This window comes from Aegilops tauschii, chromosome 2 (assembly GCF_002575655.3).
Source record: "Aegilops tauschii subsp. strangulata cultivar AL8/78 chromosome 2, Aet v6.0, whole genome shotgun sequence".
Lineage (NCBI taxonomy): Eukaryota > Viridiplantae > Streptophyta > Magnoliopsida > Poales > Poaceae > Aegilops > Aegilops tauschii.
Genome location: NC_053036.3, coordinates 203,209,174 through 203,219,855, shown reverse-complemented (window position 1 = coordinate 203,219,855; position 10,682 = coordinate 203,209,174). Strand labels below are relative to the sequence as shown.

The 10,682-nt window shown below is 43.5% G+C and overlaps 1 protein-coding gene across 1 annotated transcript; it reads left to right on the top strand.

Moving 5' to 3' along the window:
• The first annotated feature begins 694 nt into the window (after nucleotides 1-694).
• LOC109737597 (tRNA wybutosine-synthesizing protein 2/3/4) lies at nucleotides 695-9,080 on the top strand. The gene is made up of 11 exons (XM_020296728.4): nucleotides 695-1,205; nucleotides 1,309-1,499; nucleotides 3,582-3,847; nucleotides 4,312-4,737; nucleotides 4,839-5,993; nucleotides 6,143-6,272; nucleotides 6,518-6,753; nucleotides 6,834-6,969; nucleotides 7,051-7,127; nucleotides 8,568-8,674; nucleotides 8,776-9,080. Exons 1-11 carry the CDS (start codon nucleotides 767-769, stop codon nucleotides 8,874-8,876), a joined length of 3,264 nt encoding a protein of 1,087 aa, XP_020152317.1. The 5' UTR covers nucleotides 695-766; the 3' UTR covers nucleotides 8,877-9,080.
• The last annotated feature ends 1,602 nt before the right edge of the window (nucleotides 9,081-10,682 follow it).

The window sequence follows — 10,682 nt, the reverse complement described above, 5'->3', positions numbered from 1 at the left end:
GAATCTGATGCAACAACTAAGTTGTGGATGTGGAGATCTTGTGCATGCTATATTCAAGAATATCAGGGTCATCAACTCCTCCGATCACGAGGGCTGAGCTACCCAAAAAAGTTCCCGTTGCATCTCGGCAAACAGCCGCCACTGAGCCCCAGAGTCCCTTGCGACAAGCCGCATCGACGTGAATTTTTGCATGGCCCGGTGGCGGTGCTTTTGGGCGCGGGGCGATTGCATTGGCCATAGGCGCAGTTTGCTGGTTCTGAGCCTGAGCTGGTGCAGCCACCAGATTCAGTTCCTGGAGGTATCTGTTGATGAAACCATTGATAGTTTGGGGGCTTGGGAATAAACCCTCATGAATAGCTTTCAGTCTCGCTGCCCAAATAGCCCATAGTGTAACCGAAAGCTTCACAAAAAGTCATGCGATAACGAACTCATGAGGGTGAATAACCATTGTTTAGCTTTTGGCTCCGTAATACTAGTTGCTAGGGTTTGCGCCAATTCGTCATCCACAAGAGCCCAAGTGCACCTTGACATAGTACACTTCAAGAGGAGACTTAACTTTTTTTTAGGAAAAAGAGGAGACTTAACTTTTTTTTTTTGAGAATACTTAACTAGTTTTTTTTGAGACACACTTAACTTAACTAGTGATTTCGTCGGCAAGGCGCCGATTAATTTGCGGGCCCAATCTTCTACGTACCATCTTTCAACAAAAACCTCTTCCGCAGCCTAAACCTCGGAAAAGCCCAACCCAAACCCTAAAGCCACCTCCATGGACTTCGCTCGCCGGAAAGCGGCGGCGCTGGCCGCGCTCTCCTCGCCGGCGCCGGACAAGTCACCGAAAGGCGGCGTAGACGCCCCCATCGCCCCGCTCCTCGACGCGCTGAACTCCAACGCGGATCTCTTCACCACGTCCTCCTGCTCCGGCCGCATCTCAGTTCTCGCGCAGCCCTCGCCGCAGTCCCAAGCGGCCGACCCCAAGCCCAAGAAGAAGGCCCGGGGCGGCGGGTGGTTGTACATCTCGCACGACCCCGCTGACCCGGACGCAGTTGTAGAGCTCCTGTTCGGTGGGACTGGATGCGGAGAGAGGGGTGGAGGGGATGAGCTCGTGTTCAGGTTCGAGCCGATGATCGTGGCGGTGGAGTGCAGGGATGCTGCGGCAGCCGCGGCGCTCGTGGCCGCTGCAATCGGGGCGGGGTTCCGGGAGTCAGGTGAGCCGGTTTGTACATCTCGGGTTTACGTAGTAGAGTTCAGGTGGCGTGCTTGATTGACTTATTGTGTTCCATTTGCTTGCAATGTTGATGCCTTTTTTAGGTATCACAAGCTTGCAAAGACGGGCAATGGTAGCAATAAGATGTTCAATTCGCATGGAGGTGCCTCTTGGTCTGACAAATGAACTTGTTGTTTCTCCCGAGTACATCCGGTACCTTGTTAGAATTGCCAACTGTAAGATGGAGGCAAACAAGAAACGAATGGATGGCTTTCTAGACGTTTTGCAGTCAAAGGTATTTTGATTCTGCATCCTAGCAGATATTCTCATTTTCTTTTACTCTTACTGGCATTATTACTCCCTCGTTTGTTTAACCATTAGTCCATTACCATGCGCTTAGGCAAGTGTTATGTGAAGTTTGAACATGTATTTGCTGACATATATATTAGTGCATATCAAGTTTAAATGGATTTTCAGTTGTCTTTTCCCAGACAGACTAGCCATGTTATTTTTAGTCAAGTAAACTCAATTAAGGAGTTATGATATACTCAACTTGTGAACAAAGACACGGATGCACTAGGAAGAACGAGCTCACATTGTCACCGTAGTGGTGCAAATAGTATGGTGCTTATCTCATGCATTGAAACAAACTGAACTATAATGAGCAACTACCATGGTTCTGCCAACAGTAATGCAATCGACTCCTCAAACCAGGTTGATGCAGACTACACTCAACCAGCTTGCAGCGTTTACACATGAGCACTCTTATGTGCATGCGCCACAACCTGACCTTATGCATGGACTCAATGTAACTCCCCGACCAAACCCACCGGTTCCTGACTGTTGCGCCTGGGATCTGACTGGTCCCACATACCAAGTACCAACACTAGTCTTTCCTGCGCACTTTTTCCTTACTCGTGCGCACCCGGAATCAACTTCCCAGCTGGTCACCCATCCTCAAATTGCTCCAAGCCAAGCACGCTTAACTTTGAGTTTCTTTTGGTTGGGCTCCCGGAAAAGAAGACGCACCTTGTTTATATGAATCATTCCTATTAAACTGGGATGTCACATACCCCCCCCCCCCCCCCCCTCTCAAAGGAACTGACGTCCCCATTGGCCCAACAGGAATGTTACATGCCAGCATCCACATGTGCCCCATGTATGCATCACTGACCCGCACACACCCGTGTAACCGCGAGGGTCGGCTCTGATACCAATTGTAACGCCTCGACAAAACCCACTGGTTACTGGCCGTTGCGCGTGGTATTTAGACTGGCCCCACATACCAACACTAGTCTTTCCTGCACACTTAGTCCTCACTCGTGCGCACCTGGGTCAATCACCCATCCTCAAATTGCTCCAAGCCAAACACGCTTAACTTTGAGGTTCCTTTCGGTTGGGCTCCCAGAAAAGAAGGCACACCTTGTTTATACGAGTAGTCTATCATTCCTATTAAGCCAGGATGTCACACTCAATTGCGCATGCATGGCTAGTTTAAACATACCTAGAAGTACTTGTGACAAGGTCACCCCCTTAATCTTGTTCTTGTTTGATCACCTCCTCTCTGTGCATCTTAGCATTGCCGGTTCGTCGTCAATGAAATTAGCATGCCCCTTTTCCATCTTCTTCGGGTTGCAGAACTTCTAAATGAAGTCTCTTTAGTCCTGGCGGTTATAGCAGCAAGCCTTTGCCTTGTCGAAGGTGCAATTTTCTTGTCGGGGTCATGTCTGCGTATTCCCATCTCTGCCCTGGAACCTCACTTGGCGCATGCGGGTGGTAGGTGCTCACCTTCCTCCTTATTGGGTTTTCCTTGAACACCTTTAGGTGCTAAATACTCATTTGCGCAATATCACACCCAAGTCCCTGAATTGGTTGAGGGTGCAGAGGATTTTCACTAGCATTTGTGTCAAGGCTTGCAACATGTTACCGACCATATACAATTCTTTTGTCTTCTCTTCTAGGCACGTAGCATTTACATCTTGCTTATAACAGGGATGACTCTCGTAGACCCATCAAGTGACCAGCCTTCGTGCATGCAGATGTTGTAGAATTCATCCTTGGTGGTCCGCAGCTTGGTTTTCATCACTAGGTTGATGCGCGCATAGATGGTTAATGATATGCAAATGTATGTGGATCTTGCTATATGGGATGCTGTAGTCATTCCTCAAAGGAGTCAATCATTGATTATGTCACCTTGGCCAGCCCAAATCTTTTTAGTGTCACCGTATGAATAGCCAAATGCAGTTGAAGCGGATGCAGTTAGAATCTTTAGGACAGTCATACAGTGACTTTAAGAGGAATAATTGTTTGAAATTTCAGAAGCTATACACTACTGGGTTTGTTTCTTGTAACATATTGTTTCCTTTCAAACTGCCAGGGTCTGCCAGGTATATCTGGGTTGCAAGTTCGTACCAAAAAAGACGATCATTCTTTGGGCTCTGAAGTTCAGGCGTCACTCAATCAGAGTGTACAAACACATGATGAACTGTTAGTTACGGAAAAGAGACGTGACAGCTATAATTGTGACGCTGGTACCAAAGGTGATTGTGGAATTGGTGAGAATTCAATAGAAGGGTCATATTATGAAAATCGAGATGCTGTACGCAACAACATTGCGAAGCATGGTTTTGGTAATGCTGAACGGCATGTTCTTATAACTCTCCTTTTCTCCATCTGTTCTATTATTATTATTTCCATAGTGACATTTTTTTTGGCCTTTTGGATCCTTTAATGCATATTTGACATCATTTTGATATTGAGAAAATTATTACAAGTACATGCTGGGTATGTATGCTTGGCCTGTCACGGCAATATTCTTTTGGTAAATATTGGCTTAATTAAGAAAAACATCAGTGCAAGGTTTTGCCGTTGTGTTTTAGCTCGCCAGCGAGTCAATTGGTTACCTGTCAGACTATGTTACTAAGCCATGGTTGTTTTCCTGCACCAAATCATAAATATTCTATTGCTTCCCTAAAAGATAAATATTTTATTGCACAAGTGACAAGTCCTTATTCTATCACTGGGCATCAGTTTTATTTGTATGTTTGCACTCATGATACAGCTGCTATATCACTAACCCTTTTTGTTCCTTCTGTTGTATACTGTAGATTAATGCATGAGGGAAAACTATCAGCATCATCGGGAATTAGAAGTTCCCATCTTTCTATTACTGAGTTGAAGATCAGTGGTGAACCAGTTGAGAAGCTCTTCTTATGGGGCCAATCTGCTTGTGCGTTTACTATTGGAGGAAAGCAGCAGGTCCTAACTTTCGGTGGTTTTGGAGGACCAGGAAGACATTCAAGAAGAAATTATTCCCTTCTGCTTGATCGCACATCTGGGTTGTTGAAGGAAATAAACGTTAAAGATTCACCTTCACCACGGATGGGTCATACAACTACTGCAGTAGGCAACCATATTTATGCTGTTGGAGGTAGGGCTGGTCCTTCAGAAATTCTTGGTGATGTCTGGGTTTTGCAAAGCACAGAAAATAGATGGTCAAGAGTAGAGTGCAGTGGGGATATTTTCCATCCTAGGTACTGAAATTCCTGATGACTACACAAAATTAAACTAGTACATAATGATAATAATATTATAAAGACATTCATTTCATGGAAGTCTTTCATCCTGTATGCAGGCACCGACATGCTGCTGCAGCAGCAGCTTTGAAAATATATGTGTTTGGTGGACTCAGTAATGAAGGCATATATTCTTGTTTGAATATATTGGACACAGAAAGCATGCGATGGAATGTGATTTCTGCTGCTGGTGAATGGCCATGTGCTCGACATTCACATTCTCTGGTGTCTTATGGGTCAACACTGTTCATGTTTGGGGGTCATGATGGTCAGCGGGCACTGAATGATTTTTATAGTTTTGATACAACAACACTTAGTTGGAACAAAGAAATCACTAGCGGAAGAACTCCCTCTCCTAGATTTTCACATTGCATGTTCATCTATAAACACTATATTGGGATACTTGGTGGTTGCCCAATCAGAGAAAACAACCAAGAAATAGCATTGCTACACTTAAAGCATAGAGTCTGGTTCCATGTCTCCATTCCAGCTCTAGGTCAATGCCTTTGTGTGCGTAGCTCATCTGTTGTCACCGATGATGATCTTGTTGTTATTGGCGGTGGTGCATCTTGCTATGCATTTGGAACAAAATTTTGTCAACCAGTAAAAATTGATCTTCATTTGCTGGAGTCAGTATTTGAACTTGCTTACAAGAAAAACGACAATGCCGTACAGAGTTGGGATGCAACATATACAATGGATTTAAAAGAACGTGAGCAAAATGGCACCTTTATTAGTCATAAGGTGAAGTCAATGGTTGATGCTGCTACTAATGGTATTGCTGGTTCAGATCCTCTGGTTTTCCAATTGGAAAAGAAATATGCCAAATTAGCGAAGGATATTCTGAAAAAGTTTGGATGGTTGGACCTTGCTAGAAAAGTTCGAGTGAGCCAGGATAATGTCCTTGTTCTTTTTCCTGTTAGTAGAAACTTCCACACCTTAGTCACTGATCAACATTCCAAGTTGCTAGATGATGATTCATGTATCTCTAAAGGACTATTGGGATGTCCGGAAAAGAAGCTTATCGGTGATAGCATTGCTCTTCATGAAGCATTGGAAATACTATCATCGTTCCATGGTTCTTTTTTGAAAGATGAACTAGCTCTCAGCCGAAAAGCTTATAAATCTCCTCAAATCATCATGAGAGAACTTATATCTTCTCTACTGGAAAGAAAAGGAATGCCCTCTTGGTTGTTAGAGCAGCTGCCAACTAGGTCTGTTCTCACTGGCCTGCTTAGAATAGGTGTACTTATTATTCTGAAAACTAGAAGTACAAGTAGTATGGAAACATACTAGTTAAAATAAAAATATATGTCTTGTTCAGACATCTTACTTGCTGAAATTTTAATTTTTTGATGTCCAGGTGGGAAACCTTAGGTGATATCACCGTGCTTCCAAAGACTTGTTTTAAGGACCTGCTGTGGGAATCAGTTAGAGAAGAACTTTGGCAACTAGTTGCCAAGTCGCTTGGGGCGCAACGTCTTGCACGCCAAGTAAGTTACTATGAGTTTCCACTCTCTAAGTGGCAGTAAAATACTTGGAATCTGAAACTAAAACAGTTGCCATGTCATATTATAGATTATAATATGTCGTGTCCACTTTAAGCACATACCTCCTGATGTAAGGTGCTGCTTATTGAATAACTTATGACATCTATGTGTTTCCATTAGCAGGTTGAAAGCAGTTCCTTCTTTTGAGGATGTGAATATGTGATTGACTTGGTCTTCCTGTTTTGCAGGGGAAAATCATGCCAAATGGCACAAGAGATAGTACATTAGAACTTCTTGTGGGTGATAATGGGTGGGTAACCCATTATGAAAATGGCATCTCTTATTCACTCGATGCAACAAAATGCATGTTTTCTTCTGGTAATCGCTCTGAGAAGCTTCGAATGGGACAGCTTGATTGTAGAGATGAAGTGGTTGTGGACTTGTTTTCCGGAATTGGATACTTTGTGCTCCCATTTCTTGTGAAGTATATTCTCGATGACATCCTTGGTCTTAGTTCTAAGTGATTTTCTTTCCCTTCAAAATATAATCCTTATTTCTTTGCAGGGCTAATGCGAAGTTGGTTTATGCATGTGAATGGAATCCACATGCTCTGGAGGCTCTTCAGCGGAATGTAATGGACAACCATGTAGCAGATCGATGCGTTATACTTGAAGGAGATAACCGTTTGACAGCACCAAAAGTATGCGGTGAACACATTTCATTTGTTGAGCTAAATACCTGCACTATGATGGCTGCTTACTGTTTTCCTTCCTTTAATCAGGGGGTTGCTGATCGTGTTTGTCTTGGGCTGATACCCTCCAGTGAATGTAGCTGGGCTACTGCTGTTAGGGCTTTGAGGTAATTTCTCTTCACCACCACCACGGTGCTAATTACTTTGGGAGCTTCTCGTTGACTGATTCCGTGCTGTTAGTGCTTGCAAGCTTGGTTTGGCCTACTCCATGGGACCAGCTGGGATTACATTTTAAGTCATAAAAATTAATTCAATAATGTTATTGCCACGATCCTTATATTGTAAATTATGTGACTCCCTGCATGTTAAAATCAAAAGAAAAATATTTTTCTTAACTTTGCTTCTCACTGGACCCACAGACCCGCTCAGCCCATCTGCTTTAGAGTCTGGATACGTTTGAGATGCCCAATGATGCGGCACTACCTCTTATGTGTTGTCCTGGTTCAATGGGGCCATCAACAGCTATCGTGGATACAAACGACTGAGCGCAGACCGCAGAAGCATCATAACATGTATCATTCCATCTTATATTATGGATAACAGGAACACAAAAGTAAATACACCATCGTAAGCAGAACTCTGTAATTATGCCTTTAATCCAGCAAATCAATACAACATGAAACAAAGCCTTTTGGAAAGCACTAGATAGTAAGGGTTCATTCAGTTTGGAGGAAACCAAAACGTCAAAATTAGAAGTAGTATAGGAATGTGATAGGAAGGAATTGCATTGCCTCGTTCCTGTGCAAAACATGAGCTTTGGGTGGATGTGTAGTTTCCTCCAAAAACACAGGAATTAGAAGTAGTATAGGAATGTGATAGGATGGCACTTGCCATCGTAAGAAATTGCATTGCCTCGTTCCTATGCAAAACATGAGCTTTGGGGGATGTGTAGTTTCCTCCAAAAACACAGGAAAAGAATAGTATTCCTGAGGAATTCCTGTACTCATTTCCTACAAACCGAATGCGTCTATAGGAAACTTTCCTCTGGAATCCCCATTCCTGTGTTTTTCCTACGGAAATCCTCCAAATCGAATGAGGCCTAAGAATGTAGAGCAAAACTAGCAGAGAGAGGTACCTTGTTTGCCATTTCAACATTACAGCTTACAGGTGCAAAAAATAATTCATACAGTCTAGCAGTTTGGTGTGACCTATAATAGCATCTATTTCTAGGTTGTTTTTACACGACAAAAATGCCTTCATGAATATTCTTTCAATGTACCTAGGCAAAAAAGGAAGGCTGAGCTTGGTTTTTTTTGGAGTAAAGGCAGTGCCACATATCAGAAGTGTTCTCTTTTATTACAATCAGAAGTAGTGTTATTTTTTATTAGAGTGAACTATTGGGAAAAGTGAATGCCCTATTAATTACATCATCATCACATCTTTCACGCAAGTGTGTAGTCTGTTATAGACAGGTTTGCCAGCGAATGGGCTGTATGGTTACATTCTTCTGCAACTGTATACTAGTACCTTACAGAATTTTGTCAAGTTTGTTGGTGCAGAATGAATATCTTAAGTCTTGATTCTGTTATGTTCCCTACATGTACTAGGGTTGGCGGAGGCGTATTACATATACATGGGAACGTCAACGACTCAGATGAGGCGCGCTGGTTGGACAATGTTGTTGAATCCATCAGTAGCATTGCGACAGCTCGTGGTACAGCGTGTCTTTAGTGTTCAGCTAGCAAGCATTTGTTATTCTTGTCGAAACACATAATTCTTGTCCTTACACGCCATGGGCTGTTGTCTGTGTCTCAGGACTGTCTTGGAAAGTCTCTCTGGAGCATGTCGAACGAGTCAAATGGTATGGGCCGCACATTCGACATGTCGTAGCTGATGTCAGATGCGGGTCAAACTGACAAAACGAAAGCAGCTGAAGATGGTCCGTTTTATGCTTGGGGACTTTGGACTTAAGTGTAACATGCTCCCCCTTTTTGCCGTTCTTAAGGGAGGAATTTTTGTACTCTAGAAAAGAAAAGAAGGAAGCATGTTCTGGTACTTTTTTCTTAAATCAGCATGTTCTAGTACTTAAATATACAATAAAATATTCACAATTGTGTGTACATAGAGGAGTTACTAGCAAAAGTGCTCAGGGGATCCAATATAGACTAATACATGTTCACAAACTTGAAAAAACACACTTTAGTTTTGCTATATATATCACTCAAACTATGTTAGGTTTCACCCAAAAGTTTATTCCTCTAATGGTCCAGAGGGACTTAATTTTTTTTGGTAAATACGGAGTAGAGTGGTGGGGTCTTTGTAAAAAATGTCACTCACCAATTGTGTCTTTTAATGGATGACACACAAATCATCATCACCAATTGAGTCTTTTATATAAGTTGTGATGATGAACTACTGGGTCTTCTATAGAAGTTGAGAGGATGGCCTAAATGGTTTCAATATCCTTTGTTCATGTGCAATGGTATTTAACAATTGTTCATGGGAAATATCTAGTGTCAGGGGATCTCTCCTGCCCTAGGAGCTCCCAGCTGTTGGACCATGGATCCAACGGTCCATGGGGGCTACGGGTGGATAGTTGCATAATGAAACTATGAGCCTTCGGTTGAGAGGACATCTTATATGCGTTGTGACAGGGAGGTATATGTCGATCCTAATCCAACCAGTTTCAAGAGCATCTCCAACCGGACCCTCTGTTAGGACATGTCTCTCTCTAAGTGGTTTTGGTGTTGATGACAATGCGTTTTGCAGACTAACCGTGTGCATTGAGAATTTCAGAGGTTCATATCGATGGCACAAGATGGTTTGTTTCCCCTCGGATAAGCAAAGAGTGAAGACAGGTTTGCCAGCGTTTCTTTTCTTTTGATTCAAGTCGTAGGAAATCCGTACTATTAAGAAGGGGTCCACGTTGGAAGGTATGGGTGGAATCAACACGTACACAACCTAAATGCTCCCACATTTCCTTTCCCAACGTTGGAGCAGTTCATCTGTTGTGTTTTGGTCCTACTCGCAGTTACCAAGTGGTAGTACCGCTGGTACCCACGGTAGCATCGCTTATGTGGTACTTCCGCTCGTTGTACCACGGCTACTATCGTTTGGTTCTCTGTGAGGCCTCCAGTATTTCGCGGTAGTACCGCTGACGCTAATGGTAGTACCGCTTTGTGGTACTTCCGCTCTTGTGTCGCGCCTACTACCGTTGGATTCTCTGTTAGCCCGTTGATAATTTGTGGTACTACCGCTTATTTTAGCCGGTAGTATCGCTCCAGCAGAATTACCGTGCTAGTACCGCTATGGTACCCGATTCATCCCGGCCCAAAAAAGCCTGACCCGGCCCGGGTCCGGGCCCGTCATATCTGCTTTTTAACGAAGAGGCCCGGCCCGAGGCCCGACGAGCTTTTGCTGTGATGGGCCGGGCTTGAGTGTGACGCCCCCGATTCGACCGTACACTAATCATACACGTAAATGTGTACGATCAAGATCAGGGACTCACGGAAGATATCACAACACAACTCTAGACACAAATCAAAATAATACAAGCTTTATATTACAAACCAGGGGCCTCGAGGGCTTGAATACATAGCTCGATACATAAGCGAGTCAGCGGAAACAACAATATCTGAGTACATACATAAGTTAAACAAGGATGCCTTAAGAAGGCAAGCACAAAAATAACAACGATCGAAGAGGCAAGGCCTCCTGCCTGG

Coding starts and splice junctions, on each gene's coding strand:
- LOC109737597 (XM_020296728.4), top strand. CDS start 767: ATGGACTTCGCTCGCCGGAAAGCGGCGGCGCTGGCCGCGCTCTCCTCG. Junction 5,994..6,142: donor TTAGAGCAGCTGCCAACTAG/GTCTGTTCTCAC, acceptor TTTGATGTCCAG/GTGGGAAACCTTAGGTGATA. Junction 6,754..6,833: donor GTGCTCCCATTTCTTGTGAA/GTATATTCTCGA, acceptor ATTTCTTTGCAG/GGCTAATGCGAAGTTGGTTT.